This window comes from Biomphalaria glabrata, chromosome 6 (genome assembly GCF_947242115.1).
Source record: "Biomphalaria glabrata chromosome 6, xgBioGlab47.1, whole genome shotgun sequence".
In the NCBI taxonomy this organism is placed as follows: Eukaryota; Metazoa; Mollusca; class Gastropoda; family Planorbidae; genus Biomphalaria; species Biomphalaria glabrata.
This window is the reverse complement of record NC_074716.1, coordinates 43,397,139-43,421,206: the sequence shown is the minus strand read 5'-3', so window position 1 is coordinate 43,421,206 and position 24,068 is coordinate 43,397,139. Positions and strand designations below refer to the sequence as shown.

The window sequence follows — 24,068 nt, the reverse complement described above, 5'->3', positions numbered from 1 at the left end:
GTAAGGGGTGGGGGAGAGAGTGGCTGGATGGATTCAGTAACAGTCAACGACCCGACTCCTCTCTTTGATTGGGCGCCTATCGATTTCATTCATTATGGCCGCCATTGATTAATAATGTATTCCACGCATTCATTAAACTCAGTTGTTGTTAAGTTTTGTTTTTGCTAGGTGTGAGGTAAATAAAGTGAGGTTTTCAGTGAGATAACATTGAAGATGGCAACTTAATTTATCGATGGCTTGATAGCATGGGGCAGACTACAGTTGTAAATTCACTGCGCTTGTGGTAGGGCTGTTAACCTCCCTCAGTCATAGATCTTCTACGGTTCATCTCGTAGTGCCCTTTATCACGTGACCGTAGAGTCGTAGTCTGGAGAGACATTTCCGTCCCCACACAATGCAGGTAAAACTGGCATTTACTTTGGAGGTCAAGCTTCCATCAACTCATTCTGTCTGTTAAAAAAAAAGTTTATAAAATGTTATTCTTCCGAAACCTTACAATTATTTCTATTACCTGTATATAAGCTTCGTTAAAAAAAAAAACCAACACTTTTATATATTTTTTCTTCTTACTAGCACTAAACTTCGGCTTCGCCCGTTGATTTGTTATCAGACTATATATTGTAAATTTTTTCCATGGGCCCCTCCCCCTTTTTGTCTTTTATAAAGTGTAAAGTTATATATAAAGTTAAACGCTCCCCATAAATACCTTTGGCTAGGTAATTCTAGTATCTGTTACGTTAAATTGAACCAGCTTGTAAATTCGAGTATCCCCCCCCCCAGCACACTCTCCTCTGTAACTAGAAGGACTTAGTCCAATTTACTCTATAAGACTATTCTTCTGCTTTCCGGTTCTTATTCGAAATATTTGATTGGCTATATGTATCTTTTTTTTTTTTTTTTTTTGGCCTGGGCACTTTGTTTTTCTTATTGCATCCTGCTAATGTGCGCATAATATAGGTCTTTCTTTTCTTTCCCTCTCAATATGTTCCAATATTTACCCACTGTCGTTTAATTTTTTTTAATCGTCAGTTATTCATAAAGTGTATTTTTTTACATGGGTGTCACCCCCCTAACGGGTGTCACCCGGTGCGGACCGCACCCCCTAGTGACGCCACTGCTGTCGTAAATACATTTAGCATGTATTTGCTTTCTGCGTCTCTTGCTGCTTAAGCCTTGGACTTTTCTGGTCCTCAGAATGACCTATTTCTCTTATATTCGCAGATGGAGTACCACGAAATCAGTCAACCGTCATCTAATGGGCCAGGAGTTGGGCTCATCAAGGGTGTAGCTCTCCTAGAAAATGGGCACATCCCTAACCATTCTTCCCAGTCAGAGTACACCTCTTCAGCTGGGCATGCGTCAGATCGAATTTTATCGCCAGAGACAGACTCCAACATCTGCATCGACCAGCTTTTGAGCGACGTGCTCAATAGCTCCAGGACTAAACCTGCCAAGCCAATCAAAACCTCTAGGACCTATTCCTGGATGTCAAGAGACCCAGACGGGTCCACCGATTCTCCCGACCTCGTGCCTAGACGCGAAAGTAAAAAACTGCTTGAGAAGACGCCAAGAAAGAACGGCCTTAGAAGTCCTCATCCTATGCAATCCTCTATGCAAACGAAGAACTCCAAGCTGAAGGTGGATATACTTCAGAAGTCAAAGAAAAACTCTTACGACGTCAGCTGTGATCATGATGGACAGTATTCCTCTTCATGCCAGCACCTAGACTCCTCAGAGCACATAAATATATACGAGTATGAGAAGGCGAGGCCGTCACAAGAAGGTAAGCGCCTTTATATTTACCGTATCAGGCATTACTTGTAATAATTATAAGATAATAGCTATAATATTAAGACATTTTTTTTCGAGTATGAATATTTTTAAGTGTAAATTTTTGCAAAGCTCCACACACATTCATGTGCGACCTACACATTTTGTTACTATTGAAGCAGACAAAGCTGTTATCCGTCGTTGATCTTATTTAGTTTTCTTTAAAATATCTAAACTTATATACTTATAAAATAGATCTCACAAGTATTACTTCATTTATAGTTATTGCCTAGCAATTAGTGTTAAAAGTTGTTTATTACCTACTGATATGATTGCTATTTCCTTTCAAAAAGGTGATATCCAAAGTGCACTTAAAGGTATCACAATTTTGGCTTGCATTTTTAAACACATTCACATTAACTTGCTGTGACTAAATAGGACTTGACTCATTTCTTAATTATTCGAAAGAACTTTTGACATTTTTTAGATTGCTCTGAGGTCTAGATTTTATAGAATGCATCATGTAACCATGGAACTATACTTGTAACTTCAAAACAAGTAACATCAAAAAGTTACTTTTAAAAAAAAAATCAATAATTATTTCTCCTCCATGAAGCTGGTGGTTGTCTTTGAACTGCTCATTCTGTTTCTTGTCATACTTCATTTGTTGAACCCGTGAAAAGAGTTTTCAAGCTAATAGGAAGAATTCTCTTTACTAAATTCACAAAATCTCGTTTGATAAAATATTACGATATTTATTAATGAAATGAAAAAGGTTTACTAAATATTATTAAGAGTACATGCATTGTAGTTATGCTTCATTTGTCTACTCCAGGCCTCTTTACGAGTTGTTTTTAATGAATTCTTTTACCTTATTAACATCCACGCACGATTGTTCAAGTTTGATGTTCATCATTTCTATCTGTCCCTTGACTTGCGACCTAAAGGTGCTGTGATTGTTCTCTTAACCAAATTCTTAGGCTCTTACCAGTCAACAGCTGTCCTAAGCTGGACATATCAAGAAAGAGGCCGGTCCATTCTTTTACGTTGTCCAGCCAGCGTTTCTTAGGACTGCCCTTTGTACTTAGCTCTCCACTGAACCTTGAAGCTTAATGCTACGTACAAACAGAGGCGTAGTTAGCAGGGTGGAGAGCAGTTTTTACCCTCACTTGGGCTGTACCTTACTAGTTAGCAGGGTGGAGAGCAGTTTTTACACTCACTTGGGCTGTACCTTACTAGTTAGCAGGGTGGAGAGCAGTTTTTACACTCACTTGGGCTGTACCTTACTAGTTAGCAGGGTGGAGAGCAGTTTTTACACTCACTTGGGCTGTACCTTACTAGTTAGCAGGGTGGAGAGCAGTTTTTACACTCACTTGGGCTCTAAGGAACTTAGTTTTTGGCACCTTACTATGAGATCAGGATTCAGATAGATGACATATGAGATATAGGTGGACCCCCCAAATGCTTGAACCTTCAGCATTACAATAAACTCGAGTCGAGGTATGATACAGATCATGGGTTATAACGTAATAAATGAATTAAAATGTTACCCAGGATGATCATTTTATAGTAGTCTAGTATGAATAAAGTAGATACTACAAAGCAACAATGGGATCTATTTACAAAACTATTTTTCATATGCATTAAAATATATTTTCAATAATATAATAATACAGTTAAATGCACCAAAATATTGAACTAGGTAACAAAAATTTAAAGCATAAGTAAGTGGTCAACAGGCTTAGACATTACCCTAATACAACACATAAGAACCTTAGAATACATCCCAGCCATAGACTACTGGTCATTACCTTCAATGAAGTCCAGTAGGGAATTATCCCATTGATCGTTAGAAAGGCTTTTATCCAACGAACAGGTCTAGACATGGGGCTCCTCACCCCAGTCCTGTTTGGGGGCTCCCAGTAGTAGCGGCCATAGACTGTACTAGAAAGTAGACCCTACCACGTACACAGCGCAACGCCCCTGGTCAGTACTACATCAGCACACAGACTGATAAACTGACCACTGGCTACATTTATTAGCACCGCTTAAAAAAAGCCATGCCCTTGATAAAACTCAACTTTTCTGCTTACAAAAAATAAGTAAACATGCACACACACACTCTTATCTTGCATAGCCCTGCTCCTGACATGGGCACAGGGGGCCTTACCTGAAGAGGTAAAAGCAAGTGTCTACATTGGTTTCATGAGCTTTAAACACATTGTCTTAGTGTTTTGGCCTCAGGGCATATTATACTCCCGTCTCCGGGATCACAGATCCTAATCACAAAATATAACAAAAGGGATACACCCATTTATTGTCCAATAACGGTTTGTTTACTCCACAGTTCAACTGAGTGATCGTTCCGGGTGCATAAATAGCATTATTACTGGCGACGGAACGCTCCCAACTTTTACATCTAAAATAATATATATATATATATCCATTTATGCATTCAACGACGACCTGCTACATAACTGAAAAACAGCCTTTCGAAAGATCACCAGATTTATGCACTAGTCTTCATTATATTGTTTTATATAAAAAAGAAATGAAAAAAAATCTTGAATAAAAAATATCGCAATGACAATAAACTTAGCAATGACAATAAACTTAGCAATGACAATAAACTTAGCAATGACAATAAACTTATCAATGACAATAAACTTAGCAATGACAATAAACTTAGCAATGACAATAAACTTATCAATGACAATAAACTTATCAATGACAATAAACTTAGCAATGACAATAAACTTAGCAATGACAATAAACTTAGCAATGACAATAAACTTAGCAATGACAATAAACTTATCAATGACAATAAACTGAGCAATGACAATAAACTTATCAATGACAATAAACTTATCAATGACAATAAACTTAGCAATGACAATAAACTTAGCAATGACAATAAACTTAGCAATGACAATAAACTTAGCAATGACAATAAACTTAGCAATGACAATAAACTTAGCAATGACAATAAACTTATCAATGACAATAAACTTAGCAATGACAATAAACTTATCAATGACAATAAACTTAGCAATGACAATAAACTTATCAATGACAATAAACTTATCAATGACAATAAACTTATCAATGACAATAAACTTATCAATGACAATAAACTTATCAATGACAATAAACTTATCAATGACAATAAACTTATCAATGACAATAAACTTAGCAATGACAATAAACTTATCAATGACAATAAACTTAGCAATGACAATAAACTTATCAATGACAATAAACTTATCAATGACAATAAACTTATCAATGACAATAAACTTATCAATGACAATAAACTTATCAATGACAATAAACTTAGCAATGACAATAAACTTAGCAATGACAATAAACTTAGCAATGACAATAAACTTATCAATGACAATAAACTTATCAATGACAATAAACTTAGCAATGACAATAAACTTATCAATGACAATAAACTTAGCAATGACAATAAACTTAGCAATGACAATAAACTTATCAATGACAATAAACTTATCAATGACAATAAACTTATCAATGACAATAAACTTATCAATGACAATAAACTTATCAATGACAATAAACTTATCAATGACAATAAACTTAGCAATGACAATAAACTTAGCAATGACAATAAACTTAGCAATGACAATAAACTTAGCAATGACAATAAACTTAGCAATGACAATAAACTTATCAATGACAATAAACTTATCAATGACAATAAACTTATCAATGACAATAAACTTAGCAATGACATTAAACTTAGCAATGACAATAAACTTAGCAATGACAATAAACTTAGCAATGACAATAAACTTAGCAATGACATTAAACTTAGCAATGACAATAAACTTAGCAATGACAATAAACTTAGCAATGACAATAAACTTAGCAATGACAATAAACTTAGCAATGACAATAAACTTAGCAATGACAATAAACTTAGCAATGACAATAAACTTAGCGTAGTTTAGAAAACGTTGTTAAGTTGAACCTAAAAGCTCCATTCGTTATTCCATAACTACTTTGCGTTTCCAATTTGTTTTAAAAATATGTTTTCAGCATTCTAAAAGTGCGTGTACGCTAAGGTGAACCTAAAGAAAGGGACGTAACTTATTTATTTTACTCTAATAATGTTGACATGAGTAGAGCCCCTTTGCAATTAATTGGAATCGATTTAGACAGTTTTAAATGGTGAACTATATTCGTTAAGTTTGTATAGATCTACTAATAATTGTTGTTATAGTATAGTAACTTTTCTGGTTATGCAGTTTTGTCATAATGCGCCGGCACTGTTGTATTTAAATGGCAGGCTTAACTCTACACATTTCGCTAACATTTCAACGTTGCCTCTACTGTGATTTCACTTCGACATTCTCCGGATTTCCGACAGTCTTGCTGGCTAGTCTCATCCAAGCAGACTAGTAGTACCAAGAAGTATTATTACTTTTGAACATTATTTTAGTTCTCATTTTTAAAAGGGTTATTTTCGTCAAGCAAACTATCTGTTGATCGGTAGTAAATGGGCTCCCTGGGATTCGCCAGTGACATGAGCCCTACCTAGATACAGTGAGTATAGTTGGAAAATAAAAGGGAAAAGGGGGGGGTAGTATTGGCCACGCTCTTTGTTGGTCACTGAAAGTGCCGTCTAACCTTAAGCCTAAATCTTGTCAAACCAGGGTTTGAGCAGATGGGCTCCCTGGGATTCGCCAGTGACATGAGCCCTACCTAGATACAGTGAGTATAGTTGGAAAATAAAAGGGAAAAAAGGGGGGGGGGTAGTATTGGCCACGCTCTTTGATTGTTGGTCACTGAAAGTGCCGTCTAACCTTAAGCCTAAATCTGGTCAAACCAGGGTTTGAGCAGATGGGCTCCCTGGGATTCGCCAGTGACATGAGCCCTACCTATATACAGTGAGTATAGTTGGAAAATAAAAGGGAGGGGGGTAATATTGGCCACGCCTTAAGCCTAAATCTGGTAAAAACCAAGGTTTGAGCAGTGGACACTTCCTGAGCACTCTACCTTCTGACAGCTTAGTCAAACCATCTAACCGCTAACCCATAGTAAACTACTAATTTATATTTCTCTTATAAAGCCAAGAGATAATCCTCTAGATTTAAAACATCCATATGCATTCTTTATTATTGAGTGCACTGTGTACAAATAAGTAAACGTTTCTCCTTTCAGACCTTGCAATCTATGATGCAGATGATGTTTAGGTCGTCTGTTTCTCTGGCCAACGGTTAACGAGCAGGGTGTCATGTTGCCAGCTCAACGATCAACCGCTTTTACTTTCCCCAACTAAAGTCAGGTACCCATTAGAGTTGGGTAGACTCAGGGGCGCACTAACTCCCGAAATTCAAAATCCCAGTCTTTGACGAGATTCGAACCCATGTCCCCAAGGTTCGGTATTCAAGCGCTTAACCATACGACCACCTCTCCCCCCGAGTGCACTGTGTAATTTGATACAAATTATCTAATGTTGATATGGACAGGAAAAAAAAAAACAACTTTCTTTTGACATCCACTTGAACCAGGGCCTGGGGGACACTTAAAAATCTCTTATCGAAAATGGGGTTATGTTTTTTTTTGTGTAGTTTCTATCAGGCTTCATTGTTTTTGTTTTCTTTCAATTCCACTTTGTTTTCAAGTATCCACCTAACCCCCCCCCCTCAGCTGTTCATTTCAAAGTCGTCTCAAGCTTATGTTTACGTTAAGGATGTCTCTTTGGATGAATGATTAGATTCGTTTTTATAATTTGTTTTTAAGTGTCCCGGTTATTAATGTCATACTCTTGTGATAATTTTTTAAAAAATTTCCTGGAAATAGATCTCTTCTGACTATTGATATATAATAAACTTGCGGACATATTTTGAAGTCTGAAATTGTGCTTTGACAAAGAGCAGCTACATTCTGTTGCAACACGCCTGAGGGGGTCGTCTTTCTTGCCACATATTATGTACCTCCATGGCTAAATCCTACTCTCTAGATTTTTTTATTTTTTTTTCAATACCTCTATTTAAGTCATAACTTCATGGAGGGTGGAACTTGGACGCTGATCTCAAAAAAAGGGCTTTAACTTTTTTTCTAGAAATTTAACAATTGATGTATATCGCTGAAAAAAAAAGTATTACTACTACTTGGCCACACGGAGACAACTCTAGTTTGATTGTTATCATTTTTCAAACGAAAGAAAATTAAAATTTGGCTAGAGATCTAGACATAGATGTATTCTAAATCCAACATCGGTTTTGAAAGCACTAGCGCTTTCTTGAAATGACTATCACTTTCGGGAATTTCCGAATGCAAGGCTCCTCTGACTGAAGAAATTAATAATATTGTTTGAATTGTCTTCGAAGTCTAGATCTAAATACTTAGTATTGGGATATTTTAAAGTCGACTAGATTCGCTTAACCTGGATTCTTTCTCGGGGAGAAGGGAAAAAAACGAGCGCTTTATAAGTTGCCAAAAGGAGGTATTGTCTCTAAAAACACAAAGTATTTGTCATGTTTTTCTTTGTTGTGGTTGCAATACTTTGGTGAAACGTTGATAGATACACCATTGAAACTTATTTTTCTATTACAATATCATTCTGTTGTACATTCAGTCCAAGAGGTAAAGACTCGGGCAATTATCATCGAACTGCCATAAAGATGGTACACATAAAGAAATATCTAGGTTTTTTAAAAACTGGTAAAAAATAAAAACAACTGAAATTCTTGGTGCTTTTCAAAAGCCTGAGTTGAGGTTCTAGATACAAGTCTGTCTGGCATAACCAAACCAAGGCTCTTATTTTTTTTTACCCACTTTTGATGGTGCGCGGACAACAACAGTCCCGGAGCTCTAGCATTTGAGAAACATCGCACTTCATGGTATGAGCTTTGAACAGAATGTACCAAAGAGTTTGATCTACAAGAAGGATGTGAAGAAATGTGTTGACTTTCTTCTTTATACTTGGTGTTGTCACGTTGGACTATTCAATTCAGTTTTCTATGTCTTGATCTTGTCACGTTGGAAAATTGAATTCAGTTGTCTATATCTTCATCTTGTCACGTTGGACTATTGAGTTCAGTGTTCTATATCTTCATCTTATCACGTTGGACTATTGAATTCAGTTTTCTATATCTTCATCTTTTCACGTTGGACAATTGAATTCATTTTTCTATGTCTTGATGTTGTCACGTTTGACTATTGAATTCAGTTTTCTATGTCGATCTTGTCACGTTGGACTATCAAATTCAGTTGTCTATGTCTTGATCTTGTCACGTATCAAATTCAGTTGTCTATGTCTTGATCTTGTCACGTATCAAATTAAGTTTTCTATGTCTTGATGTTGCCACGTTGGACAATTGAATTCTTGCTTTTCGAAGTGAAACTTTTGAGGTCAGTAAGTCCCACAGTCCCAGTATTAAACTAAAACTATAACTATAGATAGATTTGTATGGCTACTCTTTTGTTTCTGATGTCACGTGATTTAGCAAAGTATTTTATTTGAGCCGCTTAATCTATTTCAGAGAATAAGGAGACGTGAAAGCCAGTTTTGTAATTGGGTCAAATAGTTTGATAGCTGTGAATTCCTCTTGTTTCTCTGTCATGAACAATCAACACACACATTTTCTGGAGCTGAATATCTGGTATGGTTCGGCCAAGGATAAAGCATTGATCTTTTGGTGAGAATCCAGTTTTATGCCAAGGCTGTCGTTCTTATCAATAGCATTTTTTAAGAAGACATTTCGGTGAAAGGAGTTGGCCATCTTTGATTTTTTAACCCGCCATTTTAAATAATTTCAAATAATGAAAATGATGTTAATAATGCTATTATTAATACTAATGAAGCGTGTAGTAGTTATAAAGCTAATTAAAGCTGTATTTCCGTATACTTTTGAAAGCAATATAACTGTATGACGTAATAATAATAATAAGGCTTGTGTTCGAGTCCGAAGATTAATGAGGAATGCAACATTTCCCGTGGCTTCGCAGCCCCAGCTGTGACCTACATATTTTGCCACTTCCATGGCAAGCATAACAACAGTATGACATATTTAAGATATAAAGACATGAACTGCAATAGACATTCCTTAGCAGACCATCACTCTCAGTTTTCACACACGCACGATCACACAGTGTTACTCTGGATACAAAGATTTTTTTATTTATTTCCAGAATTGAATCGTCGAAAGAAAGGCAAACATTTTTATGTCTTATGTTTGCATGTATTCGATGTTGTGTATTCGGTGTCTTTGATTCGATGGTGTATTTGGTGAATTGTCTTCGGTGTCTTTTATCCAGTGCCTTCTATTCGGTGTCTTAACTCTTTCTCTCCGTAATTATTTACCACATTCTGGTGGAATAAACGCTGGTATCGTCAGTTAGGAGAGAAAGAGTTAATAGACCTCATTCACCAATCGTAAACAAACAACATTTTGCCACGTGGTTCTCTATATCCTCGATACAAATTACGCAATCCATAAAGGCTGTCACGTGATACGTAATGTTCATTGTTTTATCAATATTATCACGTGGCTAAATGTTGTTTGTTTACGATTGGTGAATGAGGTCCATTCGCCGTCTTTTATGGTCCGTAAGATGAGAAAGGGAATCGAATACACGTAAACATCTTGTGCATGTATGTGTGTCTAGGATGTCCTCTTCGAATACGGTATCGAAGGAGAGCGAAAGAGGGGGCTGAGATTGTTCTTGACGTACTGATCAAAGTATGTTTAATCTATGTACTTTATAAAAAATAACTAATGGTGTCTTCGGTAATATGTTTGAGAATTGATTCTGGTCGAACGGATGTAGATCACTTGAAACATTCAGTCAGCGCGCGCACACACACTCGCACGCGCGCGCTCGTTGATACACTTCATGTTAAAAGGATTTGTTTTTCTTTTTTAAAAATCTTGTTTGATATTTTTCTAACGTTCTGCTATTGGACACCACATGTGCTCACAATAATTGATACATATAACAACGTAAGTACTTTTACATAGACCCTAGTATAAACTCTATCTAGAGTTGTCAGTAAGAGCCCTAATATTAGAGTTGACTCTTCAGTTAAAGGGATAAATATTCCGAGTCTCGTTCTTGTAAAGTTTTAAGCTCAGGCAGATGAGACAGTTTTTTTTTTTTATTGTTTGACAATGACATCATCATGGTTTGAGATAAGCTGACATACTTTGGGAGAGTCATCGAAACTTCAAAGCACTAGAACTAAATACTCTAAAGAGTTGGTTTCGTTAAGTGGAGATATACAAATATTTTTTTTTTTATTTCAGTGTTTAAGTAGTGAACTAAGTTTGATCTTGTAGTATGTTATGCTCTACTAGTCTACTTTAGTTTTTTTAAAAGACCAGTGGAATATTATTTTGAGCAAGACTTGTAATGTCATGAAAAGATATGTACAGATTTCTTGTGCCTGATAATAATTGATTTGGTCAAAATATTCTAATTAGCTAACACCACAGAAACTACAACAAACGTAATAAAGGCAATTATGGATCACATGAAATTAGTACTATCCCGATAAAGAATATATCAACTCACTCTGTCTGTCTGTCTGTCTGGTTAAAAATTTTTAGCACGTTATTTCTCCGACACCCATTCTCGGATCAAGTTTCAACTTTGCACATTTTTCATTTGCGAAGACAATTTACGAATCAATAAAAAATTAAACAATTAGTCAATTAATTGATGGTAATTAATTATTTTGTTTGATACCAACAATGGAAACTTATCACATCGTCTGCTTGGGAACGCTCAACTCAAGAAAACATTAAGAAAGTAGAACAGACACAAAATAGAGCAGTGAGATTCATAACAAGCAAATATTCACATTTATTAAAGAAAAATCATAAAATTTAGAGATTGTTCAGGACAGAAGGCTCAAAAGTAAAGTAGCAATTATACATAAAACACTGAACCATAATCTTCAAATACAAAAACAAAATTTAATAAAATACTCAGAAAGACACAAAGATAAGGGCACATTCCTCGTTCCATATGCTAGGACAAATTTGTACAAATGCTTCTTCTTCCCTAGTGCTATTAGAGCATGGAATGGGTTGCCTGAGCTAGCCAGGAAAACCAGTGACTTGTTAAAGTCATTGATTAACATGCATGAGTAAATTGATATAGGGACACGCGTAGGGCGTAATCATCTTCTTTTTTTGAAGTTACGTCTTGTATAAGATAAGATATACCACACGAGCTTTGAGCAGCTTTAACCAGGATCCGAACTCACCACCTATAACTTTACTTATACTAATTTTACTGCTGTGTCTAAACGCCGCTCACATTTTCATATGTGTAAGAGATGGCGCTAGCAGTGATGATCACGTGGGTAGGCCAACGCTTTACAGTGGGTCACTTCAACGATCATATTGATTGGAGGCCGCAAATATTCGCGTCTGTTTTTCCTTATTGTTGTGTTCCATTATCTGGAAGCGATCTGTCTTTTTCAAATAAGAAATCTAATCTATCTTTTCAATTAAGATCAATTATTGCTGTCCATTAGGCCTGTGTGCACACTCTGACACAATCAAAGATGTATCGATCGTGTGCAGATATTTCAAATAGACGGGGAACTACCATCAGCTCTGCTATTATGAAATTCTCAAAGTCCTCTTGTACCACACCCACTGTGGTCATTCGATAAGAGATACCTGACAACCTTTTACCCTTCCTTCGCAAGAAATGCTATTGTGAATTTGTGACCTTTAACTAATTAACTCAAAATAATTACTGAGTCATCATTTTACAATTGAAACTTCTTGACTACAGATGACTGTGAAGTCATCAGATACCCATATCTAATATATAAAGCAGAAAGTAAGGCGTATGTATGTATGTATGTATGTATGTCCCGCATAGAAATCAAAACATTTTGACTAATCTTGATAAAACTTGGCATAAATGTTCCTTAGACCATGGCGGAGACCGTAGTGTATGTTTAATGTCCCTACCACTACCGGATGGCCCTAACAATAGAGAAAAAGTACCTAATGGTATCTCTATTAAAAAAACAAAACTTTTTAACAAATCGGGTAAACCCGTTTTCACAGCATTTTATATTATAGATAGATCTAAATATGTTTTACTCTCTACTTTTATTTTCGCGGCAAAGTAAAAAGATGTGAAAGGAACATTCGCCATGTTTAGATCAGTAATACCAAAACTAAGGCCCGCAGGCCGCGGGTCATATCCGGCTAGTATATATATAATAATAATGAGGCTTGTCTTCTAGTCCGAAGATTAATGAGGAGTACAGTATTTTCCGCAGCTACGCAGCCCTAGCTGTGACCTATATATTTTGCCATATCTAGGGCAAGCATAACCATATAACCATTGTCCTGTGGAGGTCGATTAAGTTTTTCTTTTCGCCCTCGGAAGCGGATTTTCTTTAGGTCTCAAATGTGTATCCCGCGGCCTTTGTGACCTTCAGGTGCTCTCTTCTATGTCAGCCAAGGCAAGTTGGCACCTAAGCTGGTCTTTAAAGCGTTTCCGTGGGGCACCTCTGTTACGTTGACCACCTTTATTCTCACAGAAAAAGACTGCTTTTGGTAAACGTTCGTCCCCCCATACGTGATACGTGACCTGACTAGCGTAACTGCCGCACATTTATTAATAAAACCTTTTTTACAACATTGATTTAGTTAATCAATGGACTTTTCTGAAAATTTTACAAAGCATATAGAAACTGATTCTGTCTGTCTGTCTGGTAAAAAGTTTGTCCACGTTATTTCTCCCACTCTCAATCTCGGATTAAAATGAAAGTGTGCACAATTATTTCTTTTACCTGACAACACAAGAATCAATAAAAGTAAAAAAAACAACTAACCAAATTAATTAATTAACTATTGGTATTTTTTTGTTTTTGTTTGGTATCTTAAACAAGGGAAAGAAATCGTACTTGACTGAAGTACTGATATAAAGACGGACAGACTAACCACACAAAATTAATATCGGCTTTTCCAATTTAAGCAGACGCTAAAATGATAATTCTATCCAGCTCTCTTTAGCAAAAATTGTACAATGGGGCATTTAAGATTCGAAAACTGTCCGTTTTACATTGAATCAACACAATAGCACTATACAACATGCCCTAGAAAACACTAGTTACATATAGAATAGCAAAAGTCTTTTGTCAATGTTTCATTGACAAAAAAAAAATAGTCTATGTTTCAGATTATTCAATTTCTCTTTATTTCTGTAAGCTCCTAACGTTGTCTAGTGACAAGGGAGATAAACAATTGTGTGTGTGTGTGTGTGGACGGTTGGTTGTGACTTACTCAGTACTCCATGTCTCGGGTATTTCCACTGGGAATGAATTCAAATCTGGGATTCTTCTCTTCTTCTCTATTGGAGACGTAACTTCGTGATAGAAGAAATGAAACAGAACACTCGACCATTGAACTCTTTCTCCTTTATTTTGAAGAGAATCCCATAACCCAAAATTATCCTATTATTGTGTAGGCTTTACTTCATTGTTCAATTCCCTCAATTTTGTATCTTTTTTTACTAGATTTTGGTTTTATTGGACAGAAAGATGTTTTGTAAAAATACATAGCTCGGGAAATGGTGATTTTTTTTTAAAGTGCGTTTTCTTATTTCTTATTCTGTATTTGTGTGTACATAATTCTAAACAGATTTCACTATTTATAGTTTTAATTTAAAAAAAAAAAATTCTCGCTTCAATTCTCTCTGTTTCGGTGTCTACCTGTCTCTCTACGTCCCTGACTCTCTCTCTCTTTCTCCATCTGCCTCTCTTCGTTTCTCCCACTCTCTCTCTCTCTCTCTCTCTCTCTCGTTCTGTCTCTACCCGCCTCTTCCCCCCTCTTTCTATTTCTCGCTGTTTTTACCAACATCTGCCCCCCCCCCCTTTTTTTTTTCGTCCTATCTCTACCCGTTTCTTCCCCTCCCTCTCTCTCTCTCTCTCTGTTACCCGCTGTTTCTACCAGCCTCTACCCCCTCTCTCTCTCTGTCTTTTTTGTTTCTGACTCTCTCTCTCTCTCTCTCTGTTCTTTGTTCTATATCTGTCTCTATCCGTGTCTCTCTCTCTGAATGGTATTTGCGGAGGAAAGAGAGATGACTACTTGGGTCCAATGCTCCTACTGCAAGTTTAGCGCCAGGTTTACCTTTTCATTAAGTCCGGACTTTGAACCCGTCCGTCTCATGTAAATGTTTAGCCCGGACCATTCGTCTTTTTTATCTTCTGAGATCATTTTAATTTTTGCGGACGACTCCCTACCCCCTCCTTAATTTTTTTCTCCCCCCTCCCCCACACGTACACCACACAAACATACACATCCCCACACCCGCCTGTTGCGACACGAGAGACTAAAAACAGCTGATTAAGCGAGACAGGTGCCTCTGTATTAAAGATTTTAATTAGGACAAAGCCTCAAAGTGGATCCAGGTGTCGTCCCTTCATACTTCGTGCGTGTATGTGTGTGTGTGTGTATGTGTGTGTGAATTAAGCTAGCATGTCATCGGTCACGGTTATGACACGGTGTGTTCTTTGGTCTCACTAATGAAACCAGCACACGTGTGTATGTGTGTTGTTGTGCTTGGAATAGTATCGTTTCTTATTCTAAACCCTCCTGTCACACATCCCGTGTTTATTTATGTAGAGACTGTGCTGTCTTTACACGTGTGCTGTCACTCGAGGGTGAACGGAATAGCGTTGGAATATAGTCTCTGATTATGAACCATCATGCCATCTTATGTGTTGATATCAGCTTTGCTGTCGTCACTCGAGTTGGGGTATGGACAGTAGAGGCTCTTTACGACTACTGTTGATGAAACTTCGCATGGATACTCCAGGCGGATAACAATCTTTTTTTTTTTTCTTCTTCTGCGGAAAGTTCCGGAAAAAGACTTATGTCTAAGGGTTGAATCTTGACTTTTTTTTTTTTTGTCCGATTGGAAACCCATCACGTGTCACCAACAAAATGCTTTTAGTAACAGGCAAGTATAAATAGATCTGTATGGGTCTACGTTTGGACGCAATGAACTCTCGTCTCCTCCTGCTACTCTTGTTTCAAAACTAAACGTGAACGGTAGTTGTACAATATTTTATATGGGTCAGTGCTGCCAAAACTCGATCTATTTTTACAAAACTCTTATCAACTCACTCTGTCTAAATGTCTGTCTGGTAAAAAGTTTGAACACGTTATTTCTCCCACACCCATTCTCTGATCAAGTTGAAATTTGGAAGTTTTTTTTCTTGTACCTGACAAAACAAGAATTAATTTAAAAAAAAAAAACAACAATTAGTTAATTATTGCTAATTTATTCTTTTTGTTTGGTATCGAACATGGAAAAGAAATTGTACTTGACTGATGTGACAGTATATGTTGAATTAGTCCTCTTAATATTTTGTCGCTTAAAAGTTTGGCTTTAATAATAGTTAGCTATGAATCCTTCTATTTTCATAAGCACTTAACTGTGACTTAACTGGCACAGTGGTTAGTGTATTGGCTTGAGGAGTCTTGAGCCCTCGAGTTCAAATTGAAGTCGTACAATTTTTTATTTTTTATAAAATACATTAAAGAAGCTCTCACGGTAACCTTCCAACAGATACGCCTTTCTTTCTCCAAACTAAAAGATAGAACTACACTTAATATAAGCTTGAATTTTTAACAAATATTTTAAAATTTTTTGCTTGCAAGATCTTTTAGAAAAAAATGAAGTAAATAGTTCTCGCTATGACAACGGGCGAGACAGCACTTTCTGAGATCTGCCGAAGAGAAAGATGTTAAGACCGTCTCTAGTAGCAGCAATAACTGACTGAAATATATATCATTTAAAAAACAAATATTATCATTCTCGTTTTATTGTTCTTATAACGGTTATATATTTATTGCCACTCAATTTATTATTATTTTTTTTTTATTCATAAGGATGTTTCCTTGTCCTATGATTTAAAAAAAAAAATGCATTCATTTTTAAAGTCACTACGTAGCTAAACAGTTCCTATTAATTTTGTCAGATCTAACTCAGATTAAACCGCTTTTATACGAAAGTCTATGTAAATGCCTTATTCGTCGTCTGTGCCTGTCTTCGGGTAAGGGCTTTTTCTTCGGGTTTCAAGGCTGTTATGGGGTATGTGTTTCTATGGTGACGGTGGGAAAAAAATTAGCGATTGGTTCCGAATGATGCAAGATAGGTGGCATTGTAAGAGTTATGTATTAAATACCTTACTAATTACCAACACGACCTACTGAGAATACCTGATTAACGATGGCCAAAAAATTATTTACAAAGCTTATAGCAGCTCACTCTGTCTGTCTGTCTGGTAAAAAGCTTGTGTGCGTTATTTCTCCCACACCTAGTGTCGGATCAAATTAAAGTTTTGCACAATTATTTCTTCTACCTGACAAAACAATAATCAATACACGTTTACCAATTAATTAACTATTGATAATTGATTAGTTTGGCATTGATCAAAGGAAATAAACTGTACTTGACAGATGTGTTGGTATAAGTTGAATTAGTCCCCTTGAGGAGGCTTAAGCCCAGAGTTCGATTTAAAAAAAAAAAATGTAGATCGTTCACGATGACATTCACCTAGATAATCTCTTCTTTCTCCCTCCCCCCCTCCCCTGTCTCAACTGGTCCAGGCAAGTAATAGAATCATGGCGCATCAAGAAAGCTAAAAGCATGAAATTGCAATAAACGAAAACAATTGGTAATAAATATTTCTAATAGCACAGATTTAGTATTGTTAGTCCAGATCTATTACAAATTTAATCACATGACTTGATCCAAACCCAGTGATAGAATTACATTTAATATAAGCTTTGTTTTATACTTTTCAATATTTCCAGCAAAGTCTTAATAAAACTGTGTTGATGGAGATTGAACGTTTGTACTTTCACTGCTGTGAATAAAAAAAAAAAAACTGGGTCAATGCGTAGCCACGGTGTCGTGGTCTATGTAAGACCGTCATAGAACAAATAGTTGAATGTCGTCAGTAACCTACTTTTGATAGGACCGGTTTACTAGCCCGCCTAGTACCTGATAACATTTTTTATCTCTTGATCCTTTAACCTTAAGTGTCGCCTGACCTTTTTTTTTTATTTTAATATTTTGATGGCATTTAGATTTCCGACCATCACTGGCAATAAGACTTAAAAAAAAAAGTTGAATGCATTGCAATAGATTCATCATGAAACGTGTCAGGCGTTTTGATTGGATAGCAATGCACCAATCAACGGTTCTGACCCGCGGGCCGTAGTATGAGCATCAATGCTTTGAACATAAAGCAAAAAAAAAAGGGGGGGGGGAGTACCTCCTTTCATACCTTGCGCTCTATAGGGCAAATGATATAAAAAAAAACAACAGCTGTTTCTATGGTCGACGATTAACGAGAGTGGCATTTGGCCAGCACAACGACCAACTGCGTTTATTTGTCAAACTAATGTCAGGTACCCAGTCTTCACTGAGATTCGAACCTGAGTCCTCTCTGTTTGGAAGCTAAGCGGCATTGTACTCAGCCATCACGCCTCCCTAACCATATGAGACTAGAATGATATACTCTTTATTGGTATGCTGTTTGGGAAGTGGCGTACGTCATAAACCTTTATTCATTTAACTACTTCTGGTTTAAAAGCAGCCCTGTTTATTGAAGTCTTAAAACTTGATTCACACGATACGATGGACTCATTGGTTAATTTTTTTAAAAAATGATTCTTGTGTTGTCAGTTAAAAGAAATAAATGTGCAAAATTTCAGCTTGATCCCGAGCTTGTCTGTCGGAGAAATAACGTGTACATTCTTTTTACCCGACAAGAATCAATAAACAGAAGTTATCCAATTAGTAAATTAACTATTTGTAATTTATCATTTTCTTTGTTATCTTGTTATATGTGGTGGTATACGTTGAATGAGTCCATTTTTAAACTATGTAGAAAGATATAGGTGGCCGCTTAAAAGTTTGAAACTTTCAATAGATAATTATAAAACGTACTATTTTCAAAAGCACTTCCCTGGCATAGTGGTTAATATGTCTGCTCGAATGGGCTTTAATGGTTTTGAGCCCTTGATCTAGAATTCAGGCCGTGCGCATGAAATTGCGCTAAAAACAAACAATTGGTGAAATATTTCTTATCGCACAGATTTATTATTGTTAGTCTAGATCACAGATATATATATATATATATATATATATATATATATATATATATATATATATATATATATATATATATATATATATATATATATATATTTATTTATTTATTTATTTATTTATTTATTATACTTAGACTGGACATGGAGATCTTTTAACACTACAAAAAATGTCTTGAAATTTTAAAAAAAAGTTAAAACAAGGCGTTGTCTTGTAAAGTAGTTTTAAGCAGTTCAGTACTTTTTCATCCCTAGCCTATGTAATATATAATTTAATTTTTACACTCTTCTCATAATTATTAATGTGCAATTTTTAGATACATAATCTAGAAAGATCAAGGTAATCAATCTATTTAAATGTACATATGATGATTAAAATCAACAGACATGCATTATTTCGATCTAGGGTTTTAGAAACATTATCTCAATGGAAACTAACAGGAAATAACTTTGTTTCATATATTTGCGTGAATATGTAGTTCTGTGATTAATAGCCCATTCTAAAGAAAATCCGAGAAATGATTTTGCATTATTTCTAAACCTTGAAAACTAAAGATCATTTCTTTTCTACGACAGAAAAGATTGATTTTCCTAGATTTGAAAAAGAGTTACGTACATACAAATCTATATATATATATATATATATATATATATATATTATATATATATATATATATATATATATATATATATATATATATATATATATATATATATATATATATATAGGTCTGTGAATCGATTAATCGCGGATAAGAATTTGTTTCCAATTTCCAGTCTATATATAATATAGACAGGTCTATGGACTAAATCTATTACAAATTTAATTCTATGACTGATCCTAACTCATATATACAACTAAACTTCCTATCAGATTTTTTAAAGCAATTTTTATATATTTTGTTTGTTCATGTCGTTTTAGACCTAAAGGAGGTCATGCTAACATCTGTAACAACTGTCTTAGACGCTTTTACTTGTAGAATAAAAATTGATTTAAAGATGCATTAAATCCAGGCCTAGCTCTCTCCCTGCCTCCCATTGCCTGAAAAAAAAAATCACAAGATCTGCCTGGGGGAAGTTCTCTCTCTTTTTCTCTCGTAGGCAATTTGTGATTTTTTTTTTTTAAAAAGTTAAATGCCGAGTTTCTATCGAGTTTCTATCAATTTCAATCCAGCCAGTACAAACATCTCTATCAGTGATGCTCACGCTACGGCCAGTGGGCCAAATGCATCCCGTGATTCGGTGCTTTCTATCCACAGTGGACTGTAAAGTCGCAGAGGCCCATTTACATTTGACTCTACAATTTGTTTTTTTAAAGGTGAGGGCGGCCCGTTGCAGGGGTTTAGGAAAAGTGATGCTCCCTACCTCCCACCATGCTGAATAAAGTTTAGCACCCCTGCTCTACACTGTATGGCATCAACTGGTTCAATTGCCCCCCCCCCCTTCCACTTCACTATGTCAACGTAATTAAAGTGAGCAAAAAAATGATCTATCCCCCGGGAGTCCTACGCCCGTCATTTGGCGTCAACCGCGTACTTGACATTGTGATACAGTCACTCCTTGTGGCTAAGGCGGACCTTGGAAGGAGGAGCACATTTTTTTTCCTAGAAGGGATTTGATGAGTGCATTTTATCGAGAGGTTGAATGTCAAGGTTGAGAGACATCTCATACGATCTCATACGATGGAGACTAGTTTGGATAGGGTTTCAAACTGAAATCTGCTATGGTAGATCTCATTGTGCCATTCGGAAGCGTTTTCTTCAAATAAAAGTTATGATCGTAGAGTTTAGTGGCAGGGATGATCGTACAGTTTAGTGGCAGGGATGATCGTAGAGTTTAGTGGCAGGGATGATCGTACAGTTTAGTGGCAGGGATGATCGTAACTTCCAAGAATCCGCCTGTGCCTTGTATAAGTTCACTTTTCAGACCTTGCGATCTATAGTGCAGGTCATGTAAAGGTCATCTGTTTCTGTGGCCTACGGTAATCGAGGGTTTCATGTGGCCACCACAACGACCTACCACCTTTACCCATCCCCAACTACTGTCGGGTACCCGTTAGAAGAGCTGGCTGGACTCAAAGGCGCCCAAAGATTCCGAAAGTAAAAAAGTCCCAGTGTTCACCTTACCTTGTAAAGTCAGACAAATAAAACCCACTAACGTATGTAACAATCAGGAGGCTAGGATGTCGATCGAGGAGAGAGTGAGGTGGGTGGATAAGATTCCTGACATGCATCATTCCTACACCTCCCCTCCCATCGTCCTTCTCTCCCATAGCTCATTCACAAACCTCTCCCACGCTGTCAAAAAATAAATTGAAATGCACTGAAAATACTAAAAAAAAAAACAAAAAAAAAAACTTGTCAAAACTGACAGCAAAACATTGGCAAGATGTAAACATTTAAAAGTTTTACGGTAACAACTCACACTGTATGAACGCAGCTTAAGAAGGAAAAAAGTCTCTAAAAAACGAGTTGTATATTGATGGAGTGAACTGTAGACAGAGAGCGCAATCACACTTGAGTCTCGAAAAAAAAGTAAAATTCTTCAAGTCACACAACTTAAAATATTTTAGTAGGAAATAGAAAAAAAAAAAAAAACAGACCGAAAGTAAACTTTTTTTTTTTTTTTTTTTTTTAAATACAAATCTTACATCAACTAATTGGGTCTATCTTTCAGTATGTCTCGATTCAAAATGTAATTTCTTCTATATGAACATACAATAATCTATAAAAAAAATTAAACAATTAGTTATCGTAATTAGTTATTTGGTTTGGTATCTTGAACAAGAGAAAGAAATCGTACTTGACAGATGTGGTGGTATACGCTGAATTAGTCCTCTTGAGCTCTGAGAAAACTTTTTTTATGCATTTAAAAAAAAACGATTATTAAACATTATTCCCTCCAACTTTTACAACTGACCCAGACAAGTGTTAGAATCATAGCACTTTCATATTGCTAAACGCTAAGCAGAAAAAAATTAGTAAAATATTTTTTATCGCATTGATTTATATGTGTAGGTCCAACCAATGTGTAAATACATGACTGATCTAAACTGACACAATTACACTTGATATAAGATTTGTTTGTTTTAAAAATATTTTAAACAATGTTTTTCTTGTTGCATAGCTTATATTAACTCTTTCTCTGCCTGGTACACATCGCGTTCACGTCATTTCTTCCACTTGTCATTCTCGGATCAAGTTCAAACTTTCCACAATTATATAATGTCGATGACAACACACCCAAAAACAAATATATTCCTAATTAATTATACTTTTTAGAAAGGGAGCTACATATTGCTGTATTTAAAAAAATATGGAAGTTATTGTGCGGTGTTATCCCTTGTAGAAGCCTTTTTTTTTTAAACTAGTCGACCGGCGGCGTAGCATACGCCGCTATTTAGCACGAAAGCAGAGGGCCCCGCACTTTTATAGGAATCGCACTTTCATAGGACCCGCGCTAATTCAAGGTGTATAAATTATTAAATTAAACTATTTTATACATTAAAACAGATTTCTCGCGCCCTCCTGTCGATTTACCAGGAGCTCCTGGAAATCTTCCGAAATTGCAAAAGAAACGAAAAAGTCCTTAAAATATACGGAATATATAGACAAAAATTGTCATTATGGGGTGTCATTCAATATGGAAAACGCCAATCCTACGCTCGATAAATAAAAACGGCATTATGCATTAGCCGTAATTGTGTAATCTGGTGAAAGAAGCCTCTCGCGCCTCAAACTAATGAAGAATTATTTGAGGTCAACAATTCTCAAAGATAGATTGAAACATTTGGTAATTCTTACTGAGCGTGATCTATGTATGAAACAGAATTTTGATGATATACTGTATGACTTCGCTACACGCAAGGCTCGTAAAGTAATTCTGTACATAGTAAAGAAGGAATAGAATGCAAAGACGAATTTATTTTCTAATTCAAACTCTAAAATTTCACTTATTATCCGCTTCCCTACACAAACTTGGCCCCGCGAAATCCGTTTCGCATTGGGCCCCACAATTGTTAAGTCCGGCCCTTCTATTTAGTGACCTGTAAATATACAGAGTAGATTACTTGTTCTCTTTCCATGACTTCTTGGTCACAATGGTTAAGTCCGGCGCTGCTATTTAGTGCTTGTAAAATGTTTAACATGTTTCGGATGTTCCTTCAGAGTTGAAGTTTACTTCCAAGTCCAAACCTTCCGCAGGTCGAAGGGTGATGGGAGCGGACAGGGTTTGACAGTCCAGCCCTCATCCATCCGTAGCGACGTGTGAATACCCACTTGTTCTCCCTCCCTCTTGTATTTTCGTGGGGTGACTATCCGCAGAAATAAGAGTGATCTTTCCTTTACTTCTTATTCTCGTCCAAACTTTTGAGCGAAGAAGAGAATTATATATATAGATAGATGTATACTTTGCTTGTTTATTTTTATGTGTATTTCTTTTAATACTGACAAGGGAGAGTATCAAATAAAATGTATGATTACCAAAAGCGCGTCCCGTATTGTTTCTCGGGGTTTTTAATGACAGCAGTCCAATGTCATACATGCCTACTGTCCCGCATTATGCGGAGCTGTCCCGCAAAATCACCAAGAACGCTCACATGTTCTGCCGTTCCGCATTATCGATTTTTTGTTCCGCCAAGTCTTTAAAAAAATTGCCTTTGTGTTCATTATTTAATAATAATGCGAAATGAAAAAAATGAATGCAAATTAATATATAGATAGATAGATAGATAGATTTAGGTCTGTGTTTATTGTTTACATTTCGTTTCCTCCCGGACCTTGGTTGTCCTAGATCTAGATCTAGATTTACGAAAGAGAAGATGATTTAGCTAGATCTAGATCTAGTTCTAGATAGATCTAGTCTAGATATAGATTAGTCTTAGTATCTAGATCTAGTAAGCTATAATAAGCCTAATGCTCCATTCAAATCATTTCATTTCTTGACAATGTATTTAGATTTAGATCTAGAATATCTAGATTCGATTTAGAATTTAGATCTACACTAGATGATAGATCTAACCGGTTTATAAGATAATAAGAAAAGCATTGATAGGGATAAAAAAAATCTTATTATAATATTATCTAGACCTAAATCTTTAATTAAATTATTGATTATTATTAAGGACAGGGATTGTGACGAATTATATCTAACTCTGGATCTAGA

At 35.9% G+C, this 24,068-nt stretch overlaps 1 protein-coding gene across 3 annotated transcripts in view; it reads left to right on the top strand.

The window, feature by feature from the left end:
* LOC106063880 (beta-1,4-N-acetylgalactosaminyltransferase bre-4-like) overlaps window positions 1–24,068 on the top strand; it is a 139,715-nt gene that overhangs the window by 45,078 nt on the left and 70,569 nt on the right. For all 3 annotated transcript variants that reach the window (XM_056032506.1, XM_056032504.1, XM_056032505.1), the window contains one exon: window positions 1,222–1,783. In XM_056032506.1, the coding sequence (XP_055888481.1) occupies window positions 1,222–1,783 (562 nt within the window). The remainder of the gene's footprint in view (window positions 1–1,221; window positions 1,784–24,068) is intronic.